This window comes from Dryobates pubescens, chromosome 8 (assembly GCF_014839835.1).
Source record: "Dryobates pubescens isolate bDryPub1 chromosome 8, bDryPub1.pri, whole genome shotgun sequence".
NCBI lineage: Eukaryota > Metazoa > Chordata > Aves > Piciformes > Picidae > Dryobates > Dryobates pubescens.
Window position 1 is genome coordinate 33,032,020 of NC_071619.1, and position 20,508 is coordinate 33,052,527.

General features: G+C 46.2%; 1 protein-coding gene across 2 annotated transcripts; it reads right to left on the reverse strand.

The window, feature by feature from the left end:
• Positions 1–435: 435 nt before the first annotated feature.
• On the reverse strand, positions 436–20,095 carry NXPE3 (neurexophilin and PC-esterase domain family member 3). Of its 2 annotated transcripts, none has more exons than XM_054163683.1 (6): positions 20,026–20,095; positions 14,923–15,135; positions 7,996–8,756; positions 6,581–6,654; positions 4,268–4,492; positions 436–2,921 (listed from the first exon to the last, which is right to left on the reverse strand). In XM_054163683.1, exons 2-6 carry the CDS (start codon positions 15,013–15,015, stop codon positions 2,371–2,373), a joined length of 1,704 nt encoding a protein of 567 aa, XP_054019658.1. In that variant the 5' UTR covers positions 15,016–15,135; positions 20,026–20,095; the 3' UTR covers positions 436–2,370. The 2 variants fall into 2 exon arrangements, with proteins under 2 accessions (XP_054019658.1, XP_054019657.1); XM_054163682.1 differs by lacking the exon at positions 20,026–20,095 and adding an exon at positions 18,192–18,244.
• Positions 20,096–20,508: the final 413 nt, after the last annotated feature.

The window sequence follows — 20,508 nt, forward strand, 5'->3', positions numbered from 1 at the left end:
TTTGGCTTTTCCTCTCTGTGCTTTATCCATCTTCACACTTGCTGACTTAATCCCAATCAGCAACTAAGCACCACACCACTGATCACCCACTCCAACCCCCAGTAGGATGGGGAGAATCATAGAACTGTCTTGGTTGGAAAAAACCCTCTAAGATCATCGAGACCAACCATCAACCTAACACTACCATGGCCATCAAACCATGTCCCAAAGTGCCATGTCTGCACAGGTTTGGAACCTGTTGAAGAGATAAAAAACAGGAGAGTTAAAAGAAAGGAAATAGTTTAGAAAAGGAAAAAAGAGTTGGAAAGAAAGGAAAAAAAACCCAAGTAAAACTTGTGCATTAAGAACTGTTTAATAACTAAAATATAACAACAATATTATTACAATTGTAATGAAAAGGAATAAATAAAAGGGGTGGGGGGGGGGGGGATGCACAATGCAATTGCTCACCACCTGCTCACTGATGCCCCAAGCAGCAGTCCACACACAGGCACTCCCTCCTTGCTTCCCCAGTTTGCATACTGCTCAGTATGTCTCACAGTATGGAATCATAGAATCAGTAAGGTTGGAAGAGACCTCAAAGATCATCAAGTCCAACCTGTCACCCAAGACCTTAGGACTACTAAAGCATGGCACCAAGTGCCACGTCCAATCCCTTCTTGGAACACGTCCAGGGATGGTGAGTCCACCACCTCCCTGGGCAGCACATTCCAAGGGCTAACAACTCTCCGCCTGGCTAGTTCTGGGCAGTACCCTGGCCACGCTCCCTCCCAGCTTCTTGCGCAGCTACTGGCTGGCAGAAGATGGGACACTGAAAAATCCTTAACAGTTGAATGGCAGGGGTTGGAAGGGACTTCTGGAGATCAAGCCTCTGCCAAAGCAGGATCACCTAGAGCAGGTCACACAGGAATGCATCCAGGCAGGTTTGGTAAGTCTCTAGAGGAGAAGACTCCTCAGCCTTTCCAGACAGCCTATCCCACTGGTCCAGAACCTTCACAGCAAAGACTTTTCTCCTCATGTTGAGGTGGAAATTCCCATGTTCCAGTTTGAGTTTGCTGCTCTCCTTAAGCATAAGCTGCTTCAGAAGCACTCCACTACCATTTTAACTTGTTTACTCAGTAAAGTAACCTGGTCTAGTGGGAGGTGTCTCAGCCCATGTCAGGGAGTGTTAGAACAAGATGATCTTACAGGTTGGACTTGGTGATCTTTGAGGTCTCTTCCAACCTTGGTGATAGTGTGATGTTTAAGGGCCATTCCAACCCAAACCATTCTATGATTCTATGAAGCTTCAAACACATTCAGGTCACTTGTCTTCTCCACAGTGACACAATGGATGAATGACGTACCAAAGTGATGCTCAGAGGCCCAGCTTTGCAGGAGCGTAACGGAATAGCTTTATCTTACAGGGAAGGGAAACACTTTAAATTAGCAAATACTTCAAGCTTCAAGTAGGCCAGCCTGCAACTTGAACTTGCAGAGACTGCCTGAGACAGTGTCTTCACCAAGGTCATAATATACACATTTCTCCATTACAGGTAACTCAAGAAGTGGACAGTGTATTAATGCTCAGAAGAGATTCAGTAGTACAGGAAACCAAACTAAAATCCTGGCTAGTTGCATTTTTTAGCAGCTATCTGTAAACACTAAGGGTGCCTAACTAGTGTGGCTCCATTAAATTTCAGCCAATTCCTGATGATTTAATATTACAGATATTCTGATTGTGCTTCCTTGATTGACAACAGTGATTTTGGTGCACTCCATCTCTCTAATTAGGACTTTGAAACAAGAACAGACACTCTGATTCTCTGACATACAGCTGTAGGGTGTCTTTGATTTTAGCCCATGATGCCCCTCCAAATATGGAACAGCTGTAGGGGATGCTGCTCAAACTCTGAAATCCTGAGAGAAAAAAAATTCTCCCCAGAAATCTTTTCCAGGTTTCTCATACAGCTGTAAGCAGCAACACAATCAGTGCCCTATGGATAAACTGAAGCATCCAGTGCAGACAACTAGTAAAGCTAATAACCCACATCATTTCTTACTGAATCCTGTCGATTTAAAGTGCTCTTTAATAATCTCAGATACGAATGATGAGGTTGAAAGGAATCAACCTTGCAGGAAGATACAGCCTGAACAGTCAAGTCCTCTTGACCATCTTTCACAGCTAACCCAGAGTTAAGGCCACCCTGGCAAATACAGTAACTAGAGTACTTCGGTTGCACTCTGCATAACTTCACAGCTCAAACAAAGAGCCACCCTTGCAAGTACGCTAACCAGAGTTCTTCTACTGCATCCTGTATATTTGGGTAGCCCCAAGGAGCAATTTTACTTCAGCTATAGCAGATGATGACAGAGGGATACCCACTTGTGCTAGATTTGCAGAGGGCAGACGTAAGATAAGAACGCATCTATCTGATTCTTAACGATGACTTCTTTTGGGTGCAAGTTGTGTGGCAAGTAATGAGCCAGCGACATCTCCCAAGCGTCCACAAAGTGCACAGCAATTCCTGAGAACATCTTCCTCATGACAGAATCCAGCTGAAAGGAGTACCAGTCACTGTTAAAGAGGCTCACTTCCGGCCCGAGCTCCTGCACGTTGGCGGTTCTGATGACGATTAAAGTCTTGGGGCTGCGATCCAGCAGTTGGACGATCGCTCGCCGGATGTTCCTCAGCCGGCGGATGTACACTTCCACAGGGAAAGTGCTGAAGTGGGACCAGATAGTTATGGCTATCACTGTGTTCCTCCCACCCACTATGCCGTTCAGTTCGTTGGCAATGTAGCGCAGCTCACTGCTGAAGACCGTGGAGAAGCGAATGGGCGGCCCGTGGCAGCGGAACTTCAGCAGGATGTTGTGCTTCAAGTCCACTGACATGAAAGGTCCAACGTTCTTGGGACTCCCCAGGTTAAATTCCACTAGATCTGAAAACCCAACAGCAAGCATTAGTGGCAGATGGCAACGAAGAGACTAAAACTGTCACCAAGATGCTACGGCCACAGAGCAAAGGTAGCAGCAGATAAAGAAATCTGAACGGAACTCTAAGATGAGGCAGAAGAGTCAGACACGTGCTAGTTGCTCTTGGAGCAGGGTCAGAAGAGGGCCACGAAGATGATCAGAGGACTGAAGAACTTTTCCTATGGGGACAGGAAGCAAGAGTTGAGTCTGCTCAGCCTGGAGAAGAGAAGACTCTGGGGGGACCTTACAGAGACCCTTCAGTACCTGCAGAAAGGCTGGGGAGGGAACGCTTGTAGTGACAGGACAAGGAGGGGATGGATTGAAGCTGGAAGAGGGTAGATTTAGATTGGATATTAGGAAGAAATTCATTATAGTGAGAGTAGTGAGACACTGGAAGAGTGCCCAGGGAGGTTGTGGATGCCACTCCCTGAAGGTGTTCAAGGCCAGGTTGGATGAGGCCTTGACCAACCTGGTCTAGTGGAAGGTGTCCTGGCCCATGGCAGGGGGGTTGGAACTAGATGATCTTCAAGGTCCCTTCCAACCCAAATCCTTCTATGAGTCTATGCTTCAGAAAGGAGTTTATGGGTGTTGAAATTTGCAAGACAGCACAAGTAAGCTTCACATGGCTGTCAATGCTTTTTCCAAGATTCTGAAACTCTTTCCTTGTGTCTCATAAAACAGCAATTTTCCAAGTAGACTCCCACCAGTCACTGCTGACCTACGAATCCAGTGTTCATGGGAACCCTTATGGAAATGGTAGGACTCCATTAAATTTAACGATTACTTCAACTTGTAGGCATTATGGAGTCTCAAAGTCTGTGTTCCAACACAATTTAACTCTTTTAGGAGTAAGGAGTGACAAAGGAATGTCTAATTGGCTACCAAAATTCTGTTATTTGAGTTAAAACAAGGGAAAGTTAAGAAAGGGCCTAAAACCAATCAAGAGCAATGGAAGTCATCTGCTACTTCATTTCAAAGTTACTCATGTGAATGAGATGTTCTTTACACAGGTACCCCAGGTCACTTCTGCCATGCCCCCACTGTGGCCACCTCTTATAACCACAGCTGTTGTCCTCAGTGGTGAAACATTTTGCAAGGACCACTTTGCAAGCACTTTGTGGCCTCATTCCCAACACCTACAAGTTTCCAGTGCCTGCTCAAACACCTGACTACCTGCCAGCACATCTGATATTTTGTCTTTCTTCTTCTTCCTTTGCTTTGTCATTGCCATTCAGTGAGATGAACTCTGTGTCTGAGATGTGAGATAAAAAGCTTTGTGAAGGTCTCCAAGGAGAAAGTGAAAAATAATTACCTGGAACAAATGCTGTCAGATATTCAAACCACTGCCTTATTGTAGAGTCTCCAAACAAGTGGATTACTTTTCCTTGTAAGCACTTAGTTATGTCATCCGAGTTGTTAAAGTGATGGATCCAGTGTGTTCTGGACCTCCACTCATCTTCATAATAGTAGCCAGAAGGGGAAACTGTGGGATCTTCAGCTCTGTCCATGATGCTGGAATCTAGAAGAGAAAAATTCTCTGAAAGTAAGATACAAGAAAGCCAGCCTCTAATAACCTTGATGGTCCTATATCCAGTAATGCAAGAACACTATGCATCAATGCTTACAAATACCTTAAGGGTGGGTGTCAAGAAGGAACCAGCCCTGTGATAGGTGCCCTGTGATAGGACAAGGGGTAATGAGCACAAACTGGAACACAGGAAATTCCACCTTAACATGAGTTAAAACTTCTCTGCTGTGAGGGTGCCAGAGCACTGCACCAGGCTGCCCGGAGAGGTTGTGGAGTCTCCTTCTCTGCAGAGTTTCAAAAGCCACCTGGACATGTGCCTGTGTAACCTGCCCTAGATGATCCTGCTTTGGCAGGGGAGCTGGACTCAATGATCTCCAGAGGTTACTTCCAGTCCCTACAACTCTGTGATTCTTTGACCATCTTCTCTAGTTCCAAGTGGAAGAGTATGATGTACCACACAGATTAAAAAGCTCCATGTGTGACACTCGAAATCCCAGGTACTTCATCTCCTGTTTCTGCAGCAAAACCTGCAACTACTGGTAGAGTTGGTTGAACAACTGTAGATTAATCTGGTGTAAACTAAATTTGATGATAAAGTCAAACCCAGCACATGTCTGACATTTTCACAGAATCACAGAATATTAAGGGTTGGAAGGGACCTCTGGAGATCATCGAGTCCAACCCCCCTGCCAAAGCAGCTCTTTCACACTTATGTACAGAGGAACACAAGCAGAGAAAAGCACCTTATTTTCCATCCTGGGCTAGATCCCAGGGAGGGTCACTCTCCTCTCACATGCAATGAGTGACAGGACAAGAGGAAACAGCCTCAGGTTATGGCAGGGGAGGTTCAGGTTGAATATAGGAAACATTTCTTCCCGGAAAGGGTTATTGGAACAGGCTGCCCAGGGAGGTGGTGGAGTCACCATCCCTGGAGATAATTCAAAGATGTGTGGATGTGGTGCTGAGGGACATGGTTTAGTGGTAGTGGCTTAGAAGTAGTGGTGGGATTGTGAGCTCTAGGAGAGTGGCTGGAGTTGATCTCAAAAATCTCTTCCAACTTCCACAGCTCTGTGATTCCATAATCTCAGTACCTCCAGGCAGTTACCACACAGAATCCTCTGTGCCAAGGGTGCTGCTCCCCTCTAGTGGCCAGACGGAGAGTAGCAAGGAGGAGCTGCACCACAGCAGCAGCCTCTGCCACCTCAGCACAGGACATGAAGCCCAAAGTGCCAACATGGCACCACTCAAAATAAAAATACCAGTACTTGAAACAGGCTTACAGGAGAGCTGCAGAGGGACTTTTGATAAGGGCCTGTGGTGATAGGGTAAGGTACAATGGTTTGAAACTAGAGCAGGGTAGATTTACATTGGACATTAGGAAACTCTTTACTATAAGGGTGGTGAGACACTGAATCATGTCATCCAGAGAAATTGTGGATGCCTCATCCCTGGAATTGTTTAAGACCAGGCTGGATGAGGATTTGACCAAGCTGGTCTAGTGGGAGGTATCCCTGCCCATGGCTGGGAGGTAGAAATAGATCTTCAAGGTCCCTTTCAACTCAAGCCATTTGTTAGCCATTGGAATGTGCTGCCCAGGGAGGTGATGGGAGTCACCATCCCTGGAGGTGTTCAAGAAGGGATTGGATGTGGCACTTGGTGCCATGGTTTAGTCATGAGGTCTGTGGTGACAGGTTGGACTTGATGATCTTTGAGGTCTCTTCAAACCTTGGTTCTATGAAAAATCTTAACAAAGAAAGAAAGAAAGAAACACCACACAGCTGATTTTGCTACATCAGCTGGAGAGTTTGGTAAGCAGTTGCTGTAAGACATTTTACATGTCTGAGAAATGGCAGAGAGAAAGACACTTTGGGCAAGAGAACAAACTCTTTCCATTCCTTTTTACGCAACCCCCCCTTTCTGGAGCTGATTTTAGACAACTCTGTTATTCATACTGCAGTTAACACCTGAAAACCTTCAATCTTTCAATACAGCTTGAACAGTTAACTTCTATTTTTCTGCTGTGACAACCAGCAAATCATGCTTGGGGTTTTGAAATAATGAATAACAAACAAGAATCTTACAAACATTCCACTTTACCTGTAAAGGCCTGGGGCTTTACAATCACTGAATCAGGTCCCCTGGAGAGTATTGGCCTCTTAATATTGACATCGCTTGAACAGAGGAAAACAGTAACAGCATTTGTCAAATGGACTGTAAAAATTTGAAGGGAATATTAAACACCAATTTTTTAACCCACTGCAAATAACTACATACAACTCACACTCAGATTTATTGGGGTTTTTTTAACTCTTAACTTTATTCTGCTTTCTACCCCATCCCTGGAGGTGCTGGAAGAAACCTGGCGCGTTGAGATATGGTTTCCTGGCCATGGTGGTAGGTTGATGGTTGGACTCAATGACCTTAGAGGAGTTTTCCAACTGAAACAATTCTGTGATTCCACAATTCATGCTTTGAAATTATTTTTAAGATCTGAAAGTCTTCCTGAGCACCCAGGAACCCACAGCTTTACATGTAAGATGACTTTTGCTGAGGATAAAGGTAATGGAGAACAGAGGAGAACAGAGGAGAACAGAGGAGAACAGAGGAGAACAGAGGAGAACAGAGGAGAACAGAGGAGAACAGAGGAGAACAGAGGAGAACAGAGGAGAACAGAGGAGAACAGACCAGGTTGGAAAAGACCTCTAAGATCAAGTCCAACCTATCATTCAACACCATCTTATCAACTAAACCATGGCACCAAGCACCCCATCCAGTCTCTTCCTAAACACCTCCAGTGATGGTGACTCCACCACCTCCCTGGGCAGCACATTCCAATGGCCAATCACTCTTTCTATGAAGAACTTCTTCCTAACATCCAGCCTAAACCTCCCCTGGCACAGCTTGAGACTGTGTCCTTGTGTTCTGGTGCTGGTTGCCTGGCAGAAGAGACCAACCCCCACCTGGCTACAACCTCCCTTGGTTTGGAAAGTCTCCAGAGAAAGGAGACTCCACAATCTCTCTGGGCAGTCTGGTGCAGTGCTCTGGCAGACTCACAGCAAAGAATTTCCTCCTCATACTGAGGTGGAACTTCCTGTGCTACAGCTTATAACCATTATTCCTTGCCCTATTACTAGCCACCATCGCAAACAGACTGTCACCTTCATCTTGACACCCACCCCTCAGATACTTATAGACATTAATAACATCCTCTCTTAGCCTTCTCTTCTCCAGACTAAACAGCCCCAGGTCTCTCAGTCTTTCTTCACAAAAGAGATTTTCAAGCCCCTTAATCATCCTCATAGCCTCCATTGGACTCTCTCCAGGAGACCTGTGTCTCTCTTGAATTTGGGAGCCCAAAACTGGACACTATATTCCAGGTGTGGTCTCACTAGAACAGAGTGGAGGGGGAGGAGAACCTCCCTAGGCCTGCTGGACACAACCTACAGTTTGCCTTAACTAACTAACTAAAAATTTACTTGACTGAGTAGATATAAATTCAACAACATGCATACCTTTGGAAAAAGAGGCTTTCCTCTTGTGTCAGAAGACCTTTTTGATATCCACCCTTGGCATGGCTGATTCGGCTGGCACAGGACAGTTTCCGAGGTTTGTAACAGAACCATGGCTCACCAGTATAGAGATCTGTGAAGTTGCAGACTGGGAGATCTCCAGGCAAGCAGACATTGCACTCAGTAGTTTCTGAATACCTCCCAGATTTGAATGAGCTTTTGAAGTAGACTCTGTCCGGCCTTTCTTCTCGTAAACGCAGGAGGACCTGAATTGCTTCACTCGGGTGGACAAGCGACACAGAAACTTTGACTTCTCCTGGCCAAAGCAAGGTAAAGAACACTTTATAAAGGCCATTATGGCAATCTACAATCCTTCCTGTTGCTCCAGCTTTCAGCAGAGGAGAGTGAATTCGTGCCTGCAGGTAGTCTCCACCATACTGCTTGGGTTTTCCTTGGAAATCCTTCAGATGAACAAGTACCTCTAACTGATCACCCACCCTGAAGAACCCGCTGGGCTTCACAATTACAAAGTCACTATGTGAGGGATCAGTGCTCTGCAGAAAGGCTATTTTGCTGTCAGGGGGGGTTGGCCACTGTATTGCAGCAAGCAATGATTCCTCTTCAGCTTGTTCTCTTTTGGACAAAGTCTGCTGCTTATAACCACAGTAAGGCTTCCTGGTAGTTTTGGTTGTCTGGGACAGAGAGTGTTGGTCGTTGTTTTCTGTTATCCAGTTTGATCCTGAAATTGTGTCATCATCTAAGTTCTGGGGAGAGAAGAAAGAATACATTACCTGAAACTGTGCTATTAAATTAAACACTGTAAGAGAGGCATCAGGGCAGGGGGGCCCAGCTGAATGAGGTGGGTGCCTTGGTGACACAGGATACAAAGAAGGTGGAGTTACTAAATGCCTTCTTTGTCTCCATCTATACACTGCTGGACACTGTCTTCAGGAGCCCCAGGCCCCTGAGGCCCCAGAGGAAGGCATGACAAAGGAGGAGTTTTCCTTGGTTGATGAGGACTGGGTTTGAGAACAGTTAAGTCATCTGGACATCCGTAAGTCCGTGGGTCCTGACAGCATGCACCCACGGGTGCTGAGGGAGCTGGCAGAGGTCATTGCCAGACCACTCTCTACCATCTTTGGTTAGTCACAGTGGACAGGAGAGGTGCCTGGGGACTGGAGGAAGGCAAACATCACTCCAATCTTCCAAAAGGGTAAGAAGGAACACCCAGGTAGCTATACACTGAACAGCCTCTCCCCCATAGCCAGAAATGTAATGGAGCAACTTATCCTTGGTGCTGTCCTTAGGCATACCAAGGACAAGAGGGTCATTAGGAGCAGTCAGCATGGTTTTACCATGGGGAAGTCATGTTTGACCAGCATGATAGCCTTTTATGAAGACATCACCACGTGGATGCATGTAGTGGCTAGAATAATTTATCTTGTTACCCTCATATCGTTTCTTCTCTATTTGTCATCACAGGGGTTGGAAGGCACCTCCTGCTACATTTTATTTCAATGTGCCAGCCTATTAAAGTCATTTGAACAACATGGAAATTAAATCTACTTTTTGAGGGGGGAAAAAAAAAAAGTTAAGCAACAGAAATCAAGAGTGTTCTGAAGCCTGTTACATAAGAAGTTGGTTTTGATCAGCTTAAGAGTAAGAGGATAATGAGCACACTAGGATGTGGGAAGAAGGATACACAGAATCTTCTCTGATATCCATGTTAGCTATAAAATTGAAAATTGTTAGGTTTCAACCACAAAATCTAAATCACCAAGTATCTGCAGGCACACAAAATGTTATTATCACAACAGAAGCTTTTGCTTCTGTTTTACTTTTCCACTCGGGATTTAACCAATTATCCCTGAAGGCCATCCATGGTAATTGATAATTATTTCTGTTTTCCATCACAGCAGGCAGGACATGCAAGCATGTCACTGCACATTGCTTTTATTAACCAAGGCAATTTCAGGCAATGCTGAGAATTAACCTCAGGCACAGGTCTGCTTTAAGTCTTACCTACATGCATCTTTTAAATAAGGCAAGCTTTCTGTGCTTGGAGATCTTCACAACTTCTTCCTTCCACTTGTTCATAGAATCAATAAGGTTGGAAAAGACCTCAAGGATCATCAAGTCCAACCTGTCACCCAACACCTCATGACTACTAAACCATGGCACTGAGTGCCACGTCCAATCCCCTCAGTCTCAAGCTGTGCCAGGGGAGGTTTAGGCTGGAGGTTAGGAGGAAGTTTTACACAGAGAGAGTGATTGCCCATTGGAATGGGCTGCCCGAGGAGGTGGTGGAGTCACCATCACTGGAGGTGTTCAGGAGGAGACTTGATAGGGTGCTTGGTGCCATGGTTTAGTTGGTTGGGTGGTGTTGGATGATAGGTTGGACTCGATGATCTTGAAGGTCTCTTCCAACCTGGTTTATTCTATTCTATTCTATTCTATTCTTGAACACCTCCAGGGATGGTGACTCCACCACTTCCCTGGGCAGCACATTCCAGTGGCTAACAACTCTCTCTGTGAAGAACTTTCTCCTCACCTCAAATTTGTAATATTTGAAAGTGAACAAATACCTCTTGCTGAAAGTTAAGGCATCTTGTTATCAGGGATAAAGTACCTGGAAGGTCTTTGCCAACCTGGTTAATTCTATTCTAAGTTCTTCACAGGGGGAGTGATTGGCCATTGGAATGTGCTGCCCAGGGAGGTGGTGGAGTCACCATCACTGGAGGTGGTTAGGAAGAGACTGGATGGAGTGCTTGGTGCCATGGTTTAGTTGATTAGATGGTGTTGGGTGATAGGTTGGACTCAATGATCTCAAAGGTCTTTTCCAACCTGGTTAATTCAATTCTATTCTATTCCTATTTGTTGTCTAGAGCATGAGAGCAAGTCTTGAGAACAAGTCTTAGGAGGAGCAGTTGAGGGAGCTGGGATGGTTTAGTCTGAAGGGACTCATTAGTCTCATTGCTCTCTACAACTACCTGAAAGGAGGCTGGAGCAAGGTGGAGGTTGGCCTCTTCTGCCTAGCATCAGGGATAGCATGAGAGGAAACTGCCTGAAATTGTGCCAGAGGAGGTTTAGGTTGGATATTAGGAAAAGGGACTGTCTAACCTGAAGAAGGCTGGGAGAGCATCTGAGCAATGTTTGCAAATACCTTAAGGTATCAAGAAGGGGACAGCCTCTTTTCACTGGTGCCCAGTGATAGGATGAGGGGCAACAGACACAAACTGGAACACAGGAAGTTCCACCTTAACATGAGGAAAAACTTCCCTGCTGTGAGGGTGCCAGAGCCCTGGACCAGGCTGCCCAGGGAGGTTGTAGAATATCCTTCTCCGGAGGCTTTCAAGACCAGCCTGGATGCGTTCCTTCATAGCCTGCCCTAGGTGATGCTGCTTTGGCAAGGAGGCTGGAAGCCTCCAGAGGTCACTTCCAGCCTCCACCATTCCATAAGAAGCCCTCCTTTCAGAGCCTGAACAAATTTGGTTACAGATAGTCTGTGAAAGCTTTGTAAGAGTTTTTCTGGCTTTGATCCCTGACTGAAAAGAATCAACATAGATACCTGCACTAGGGTGCCTGCAGTGTTGTGCCAAAGAAAGAAATAAATACCAGAGCAGACCCATTCAGGAAAGTCAAGAAAACAAAAGAGGTCAGAGGGGCCTGTTACAGTGTAAGAGTTACCAGCCACACAATACTTGGGTTTAGAGTATCAGATATGCAAAGGTCAACAAAGCCATTGACATACTTATCATGAATAGTGACCAGAAAAAGCAGAGAGTGAATACCCATTTCACTCTCAAAGCTCTGCCAGAGCCCTTTTATCTTTTGGTGCACAGGGCCATGGTTTAGCTGCAGTGGTGGGATTGTGAGCTCTAGGCAAGCAGTTGCACTGGATGATCTCAAAGGTCTCTTCAACCTTGTCAGTTCTGTGATTCTGTGGTTCTACAAACATAATTTTTAAAAATTAAATAGCCTAATATTCAAAATGTCAACAGCCCCCAGGGATCAGTGCTGGGCCCCATCCTCTTTAATATCTTCACTGATGATCTGGATGAGGGGATTGAGACAGTCATCAGCAAATTTGCAGATGACACCAAGTTGGGAGCAGATGTTGGTCAGCTAGAGGGCGAAGGGCTCTGCAGAGGGACCTTGCCAGGCTGGACAGATGAGCAGAGTCCAACAGGATGGCATTCAACAAGTCCAAGTGCCAGGTGCTGCACTTTGGCCACAGCAACCCCATGTAGAGCTACAGGCTGGGGTCAGAGTGGCTGAGAGCTGCCAAACAGAGAGGGACCCGGAGGTGCTGACTGACAGCCACCTAAACATGAGCCAGCAGGGTGCCCAGGTGGCCAAGAAGGCCAATGGCATCCTGGCCTGCATTAGGAATAGTGTGGCCAGCAGGAGCAGGGAGGTCATTGTGCCCCTGTACTCAGCACTGGTTAGGCCACACCTTGAGTCCTATGTCCAGTTCTGGGTCCCTCAGTTTAGGAAGGACGTCGAGACAATTGAACGTGTCCAGAAAAGGGCAACAAGGCTGGGGAGAGGCCTTGAACACAGCCCTGTGAGGAGAGGCTGAGGGAGCTGGGGTTGTTTAGCCTGGAGAAGAGGAGGCTCAGGGGAGACCTCATTGCTCTCCACAACTACCTGAAAGGTGGTTGTAGCCAGGAAGGGGTTGGTCTCTTCTCTCTAGCAACCAGCACCAGAACAAGGGGACACAGTCTCAAGCTGCACCAGGAGCGGTTTAGGCTGGATGTTAGGAAGAAGTTCTTCATAGAAAGAGTGATTGGCCATTGGAATGTGCTGCCCAGGGAGGTGGTGGAGTCATCATCCCTGGAGGTGTTCAAGAGGGGATTGGACATGGCACTTGGTGCCATGGTTTAGTCACGAGGTCTGTGGTGACAGGCTGGACTCGATCTTTGAAGACTCTTCCAACCTTAGTGATACTGTGATCATAGGCCAAAAACCCCACAGAGAACTAAAGCAGAGCTACCTTCTATGTTACACAAACATGGTCACACTAACTGAAACCAAAGGTCCATCAGACAGCATTTTGACTTCCAGTAGTTTCTAACAGCAAGTATATGGAAAAGAATACAGGCCAACTATGTTGTGATCCTTCCTGCTGAATATTTAATCCAGTTCACTTGTCCTGCTGTCCATGTTTGTTTTGATGCAGAAGAGAAACACAATATGCTTTTAGCAGCAAGGACTTCTGCAGCTTTGCTGCAATCCTTAAAAAAAAACCACCCCTGCTTCCTTTGAATTCAGCATCTGCAGTTTTCATTTAATGTCTCCACCACTACTGGAAGAGGTAACAAACATTCACTCTTTAGTTATTGAACCTGTGTCAGTTGTGGTTTTAGACCTCCCAAACATCCTCCTTGCCTTGATCTGAATCTCTTCCAATGCAACTTTATCTTTTTTTTAGCTTGAGAGCTGATTTTACAGTCCCTCTTTTGGATCATTTAATTTGGCCATCACTAGCCAGGAGGTAGTGAGACTCTGCAGCAGGATATACACAACCTAAAAGCAGAAAGCAATTATTGATTGGCTAACCTGCATAAAAGATATCTGTAATTTAATGCAGTATTAGGCTTAAGCATTTTTATTCTCACCCATCAACTGCTGCACTGGATGGATAGTCTGGCCAGGCATACAGCCAAAGGGCAGAGTCAAGCCTCCAAAATTTCCTGGAACCATCCTCAGTGATTTCATCTGTCTTGGCTTCAGCCTGAGGCTACTGACTAATGCAGTTTGAAAGTACCTCTGCACTAAAGTGGTCAATAAAATGAAGAAATATCCAAGTTTGACACAGCAGAAGGAAAAAAGGAAAAGGCAAAGAGAAGTTGCATCAGTACAGGCTGGAGACCTGCTAATTAGCTAATAGCTCTACAGGAAAAACACCTAGTTTAGTGGTCATGGTAACTGGGTTATGGTTGGACATTAATGATTCCCTGATTCCAGTAGACAGCACTGGCCTTGTCTCGACAGCATGGCTTTGTGGCAATCCATTAACAAGAGCATAACCAGCTCTTTTCTAGAGCAAAGTGGTAATTCCTCTCAGCTTAACCCCAGGGAAGCAGTACCTAGAATATTGTGTTTGGTTATGGAAACTCCATACCAGAGTCAAGCTGAAGAGACCACCTAAGAAGCCCCAAGATGAGAACCTTCCAAATCCTACCATTCTCCCTTCCAGCCCCTACCATTCTGTGATTTTTGTGGATGGGACCAGCCTCTTTTCAGTGGTGCCAGTGACAGGACAAGGGGTAACAGGCACAAACCTGAGCATAAGAAGTTCCATGTAAATACAGGAAGAAGCTTCTTTAAGTGTGATGGAGCACTGGAACAGGCTGCCCAGAGAAGTGGTGAGTCTCTATCTCTGGAGGCTTTCAAAACCTGCATGGACAGAGAGGATTGGACCATTTCCAGAGATCCCTTCCATCCCTACCATTCTGTGATCAGGAGACTGGAGTGCATGACAGAAAGGAGATACTAAAGGAAAGAGACCTGGGGTTTTTTTTATGATGTTTTTGTTAGTTTGTATGTTTTTTAATGTCAGGAGAAGACAGAGAGCACTAACTGCAGTCTTTCACTACCTAAAAAGGAAGTTACAGAGGAACCAGAATCAGAAGCACACACTAAGACAACAAGAAACAACTTCTACTACAAATGAGAGAAACCTACTTCCTCATGACAGCAGAGCAGCTTTGCAACAGGTTGTGAGATCTGACTGTCCTGGAAGACACCCTAGGCAGTCCAAGCTACTTTTGAAGCTTTGAGGAAGGTGTTGGATTAAATCCCTCCAGGCACCCCTTCCACTCTGAGTTTTCTGTGATTCCAAACCTAAATGCTGTTAGTCACAATTCTAACCTTACAGCTCAATGTTGTTCAAGCCCTTTTGGAGAAGAAAAAGGTTCCACTTACCTCTAACTGAAAAAAATTATGGACCAGCACCACAACAGCCAGTACTGCCATAAGCAGGCAGAAGAGCTGCAGTTTGAATGAGTCACGCCACATTGTCCAGTCATGTGCTTCCCTCCCATGTTAGGTGCTGCCATGACTTCCAGCCACCACAAACATGAACATCATTTCGTCTCAGTAGGGCACAAGAGAGTTCAGTGGACTTCCACTTCATTCCTGCAAATGCATTTACAAAAAGTCATGTAAGTCCCAAAGGTTTACTAGTGAAAGCACATAACTGGAAGAACTTCACACAGCAACTGCTACAATCGAACTGCTCAGTCAAGACAGATTTCTGTGGCATAAAGCTGAACAGTTCTATCTATTTTGTTACCTAATTCTCAAGGCAAATGTTTATCATCAACAAAAAACAGGAGAAGGCTAAAGAGTGCAACATTTCTTTCTGACAGTAATTACCTTATTTATCCACATATGCCACACTATCACCATTCAGACATGAGCCCAACACTTCTAGCAGAATCTTGCTGGTTTAGACATCTCCCTGTTTCATCGGATCACAGAACTGATTTAGGTTGGAAAAGGCCTTCCAGATCACTGAGTCCAACCACAATCCCTACTCTACCACGTCCACCACTAAGCCATGTCCTTGAGCACCATTTCTACAAGGCTTTTAAACACTTCCAGGAATGGTGATTCCACCACCTCCCTGGGCACCTTGTTCCAACCACCTTTGGAACCAACAGTTCCAACAACTGACAACCCTTTCAGTGAAAAAAAATTTCCAAGCATCCAGCCTACACCTGCCCTGTTGCAGCTTGAGGCCATGCCCTCTTGTTCTATCACTAGCTACTTGGGGAGGAGAGACCCACACCCACCTCACAACATCCTGCCTTCAGGTAGTTGTAGAGATTTACCTGATTACAGATTTCAATAAGTTGTTACTAAAGACTAAGGTCTGAAGGAAGTCTGGAAAAGCCAAGATAAAAAAATAATATCTCAAATTTTTGTTCTGGGGAAGAGGTAAAAAAAGATAGCTGTAACATCTGTCAGTTAAAGGGAAGAGATATCTAGACCAGCTGAATACACTCAAATTGGACTTCAGTAACCTGCAACATCAGTTTGCAGCCTCCTTGTTGTTTGGGGGATTCCTGGGGTTGGGTTTTTTTGCTTGTGTGTTTGTAATCATTCCTTTTATATCATGCAGCTCTAATGGGGGGACAAAAGTGAACCTTCCAGAAGAATGCAAAGTGTTGGCTTTTGGTTTTCTTGTTTGTGATTGCTTGGGGTTTGTTTTTTTTCTTTAAATAAAATACAATAAATCATGTTTTAAATAAAATTTAACTATATTACTTGAAGGTTGCTTGATAGCTGAAGCATTACAAAAATCACAGACTTCACAGCCATGGGTAAACAGTTTTCACAACTTGATGCTTGGCCAGTCTGACTTCCAGATCTTTTTTTTTTTCCCAGGGACAGCTTTGAGGCAGTCATTTTGCTATCAAAAAGGGGACCAGGCTTGCAGAAGGAGAAGCTCCAAACATGGCAACAGACAACAGATGGCAAGAGACAGGCAAAAGACACTAAGCTCTTCAAACCTAAATATTCTCCAAGCAGCATTACTCATAAAACCATCCACTGAGTGCAACAACATAATCAAATGATTTGAAACACTGTTTACATAAAAGAGTTATGCAAAATTTAACCAGGCAGTGATACTATTGCTTAGCCTGGAGAAGAGGAGGTTCAGAGGAGACTTTATTGCTCTCTACAACTACCTGAAGGGAGCTTGTAGCCAGGTAGGGGTTGGTCTCTTCTCCCAGGCAACCAGTACCAGAACAAGAGGACACAGTCTCAAGCTGCACTGGGGAGGTTTAGGCTGGATGTTAATCATAGAATCAATAAGGTTGGAAAAGACCTCAAAGATCATCAAGTCCAACCTGTCACCCAAGACCTCATGACTACCAAACCATGGCACCAAATGCCACATCCAATCCCCTCTTGAACACCTCCAGGAATGGTGACTCCACCACCTCCCTGGGCAGCACATTCCAACAGGCAACAACTTTCTCTGGGAAGAACCTTCTCCTCACCTTGAGCCCAAACCTCCCCTGGAACAGCTTGAGAATGTGTCCTCTTGTTCTGGTGCTGATTGCTTGGGAGAAGAGACCAACCCCCTCCTGGTTACAGCCTCCCTTCAGGTAGTTGTAGAGAGCAAGAAGGTCTCCCCTGAGCTTCCTCTTCTCCAGGCTAAGCAACCCCAGCTCCCTCAGCCTCTCCTCATAGGGCTTGTGTTCGAGGCCTCTCCCCATATGACTTGTGCTCGAGACCTAGGAAGAAGTTCTTCATAGAAAGAGTGATTTGCCATTGGAATGGGCTGCCTAAGGAGGTGGTGGAGTCACCATCACTGGAGGTGTTTAAGAAGAGACTGGATGGGGTGCTTGGTGCCATGGTTTAGTTGATTAGACAGCGTTGGGTGATAGGTTGGATTCCATGAACTCAAAGGTCTCTTCCAACCTGGTTAATTCTATTCTCTTCTATTTATTAAGACCACATGAAGAATGCTGAGTCAATTTAAAATTACATACGATACATTAAACATCAAAAATCAGCTAATCAAATAATCTATTAAATTAACATAGACTAAAAAAACTGAAATATATTACTGGTATAAGCAGGACAGTCTCAAAATAGACTGCACTTGAAATTGCTTTACAAGGATTACAGGGATTATAACATCAAATGCTTTGCTGAGAATTACAGAGATTGTATTTCTGACTGATGAACAAGCACCCAAAGAGCAAGCCATCCATTAAAGTATCATACTGACAAAATGCAACAAACCCACAGATTTGTTGGACTGGCTCCATGCTTACATAAAGTCCTAAATTTCAGTGAAATCTCAACCTGAGTTTTAAACAAGAATCAATCATTAGTAAACCTAAATACATTCCAACGGTAATTTAAGGCTGTGAATGACCTCTTGAGAAACAAAAGCAAACACATTAGAGAAAAGGGGAACTTACAATTTCGGTGCTGAGCATTCTCTTTGAATCGCAGAATGTAATCTCCTGTATCCAAGGCAGCCATGGAGGCTACTCCCATGGATATTTGTTCAAAACCTTCTCTTCATCTTTTAAACCACTAAAACGTAGAGGGTTTGCGCTTTCTTTACACTAAAGGCCTTAACATACTTCCAGTTTTATAATCTCTGAGTTACTGATCACTACAGCTTTTATATAACACAAGTACATCAAACAGCTTTAGATTCTTACCCTATTCTTGGAGCATTCACTGAAGCTATCCACATCAACGGCCAAAAACAACCCTGGAAACAACACAGAGATACAAAAGAAAAGAAATGTGTATACATACACACACACACAATCATTTTTTTAATCAAATCTCATATTGGTGGTTTGCTCACAGGGACAATAAAACAAGATGCCAGTTAAGACTCATAAGATTTTCCTTCTACAATAATCCAGGCATTTTTATGGCAAAGCATGCTAACTTTTTTAGCTTCAGTCCTATTTTTCTGCTATTTATTGTAAGGTATTAGTCCTCTCAGCCTTGTTCTGTGTTATTACATGCCCCATTTTGTTCAAGGATACACCCAAACACCAGGTCGGTAGAGTTTTGACATCTTCAAGTTCTCTTATGCTCAATTACAGTATTGTTTGGGTGTTTTCTTTTTTCAAGCTGTTAAACATTGTCAGCTTTCTATGGCAACCCTTCTCTAAGCTAGCAGTGTTACAAAAGCACCTGTCATGGTGGTCTTAGGTTGACAGTTGGACTCAATGATCTTGGAGGTCTTTTCCAACCTAAATGATTCTCTGATCCTCCACAGAACTGCCATGCAAATTGCTGAAGTAGGTGGGTCACTAATTCCAATGCCAAAGCCATCTCACAAGGTTTCTGGACTGGATGCTTGCATTGCTACAGTTCACAGAAAGACCGTATTTCATAGAAACACAGGATTGTTGAGGTTAGAAAAGACCACTACGATCATCAAGTACCATCACTGATTTAACATCACCACGGCCATAAAACCATATACCAAAGTGCCGGTTTCTTGAACACCGCTAGGGATGGTGACTCCACCACCTCCCCGGGCAGCCCATTCCAATGCCTGACTACTCTTGCAAGAAACAAATGTCTCCTGATCTCCAACCTAACCCCCCCCGCCCCGGCACAATTCCAGGCCATTTCCTCTCGTTTTATTACCTGGTACTAGGGAGAAGAGCCTGACACCCCCCACCTCACTCCAACCTCTTTTCAGGGAGTTGTAGAGAGCAATGAGGTCTCCCCTCAGCCTCTCCGAGACTAAACAACCCCAGCTCCCTCAGCCGTTCCTCATCCGACTTGTTCTCCAGACCCTTCACCAGCTACCTTTGCACTGCTGTCCCCAGTTCAGCCTTACCCCCTACCAAGAGGGGTTCGGAACCTCAAGAGCAGCCCTGCCATGGAGGCCAGCAGAGCTGGCCGCAGGATCCCGGCTTTGCTGCAGCTCCCTGCAGCAGCCCCGAGCCAAGGCGGCTCCCCCAGCGCCGTACCAGCGCTGCCTGCCCCCACGGACGGAGCAGGACAGAAAGTACCGTTGCCGGCAAGGGGAACTGCAAAGCTGCATCTTGCTGCTGGCGAGGGTACTTTTGTTCGCGGTCCTTCGATTCGGCGCACACCTGCGCCTGTGGCTCGGCAGCCCCAAGCAGCAGCCCACGCACACAGAGCAGGGCCGGCCGGCCTCCGGCTACCGCGGTGGCCCCTACCCCTCTGGAGCAGCGGCACCGGCTCCCGCAACGGCAGGAAGCAGTTACAGTCACCGATGCAAAACCAGAGCGACGCAGGCTGTGAGGACAGTGAGGGCGTGCGGGCCGCTGCAGCCTGGGGCCGGGGCGACGGCAGCAGGACGCCCGCCGGCCCCCACCTCAGCCGGGCATCCGCCCCCGCCGCAGCGCCCCACGCCCGAAGCCACCGGGCCTCCCTACGGCGGCCCTGGCTCCGCTGCTGCCGCCCCCTCGCCAGGGCCGCTCTGCCTTCCCCCCCTCCCTCCTCACGTTAGCCGCACAACCCCCAATGCCCCGCCACCGGTACCCCACGTCCCCTCACCGCAGCCCCGACAGCTCCCCCGGGCCAGGCGGCGACCTCGCCCCCGGCCCGGCGGCGGCTCAGCCGTATATCCACTGGCCTCGCCACCGCCCCTCCCTCCTCCCCGCCCCCGACACGAACGGCAGCTGCCATCGCACCACCTCCTGGCCTGGCCCGGCCCCGCCCCGCCGCTGTTCTCGGTCCCGGCGCCTCACCCGGCCTGGGCAGCCGGAGCCGACCGCGGCAGAGGCGGCTGGAGGAAACTCCTGGCTGAAATACACGGAAAATAAGGGGACGAAAAAAGATAAAGCCGCATAAGCTCATTTATGCACGCCTTTTTTTCCCCTTCTTCTCACTGAGAAGGAGAAAAAAAAACAACCATTGAATTCTGTGATTTTTGAGTCGCTGAATTGCTACTTCACGTGGGTAAGGCTAAGTATGCATGAGGAAAGAAACATGAAAGCGACAGCCAAGCTGCTGTGGGGAAAAAATGGAATTTGGAAC

What these genes read in the sequence shown, in the direction of transcription:
- NXPE3 (XM_054163683.1), bottom strand. Translation starts at nt 15,015, where the DNA reads ATGTGGCGTGACTCATTCAAACTGCAGCTCTTCTGCCTGCTTATGGCA. An exon ending in ATAATTTTTTTCAGTTAGAG is followed by an intron (nt 8,757 to 14,922) that starts GTAAGTGGAACC and finishes TTCTCTCCCCAG; the next exon opens with AACTTAGATGATGACACAAT. An exon ending in GAAAGCCTCTTTTTCCAAAG is followed by an intron (nt 6,655 to 7,995) that starts GTATGCATGTTG and finishes CCTCTGTTCAAG; the next exon opens with CGATGTCAATATTAAGAGGC.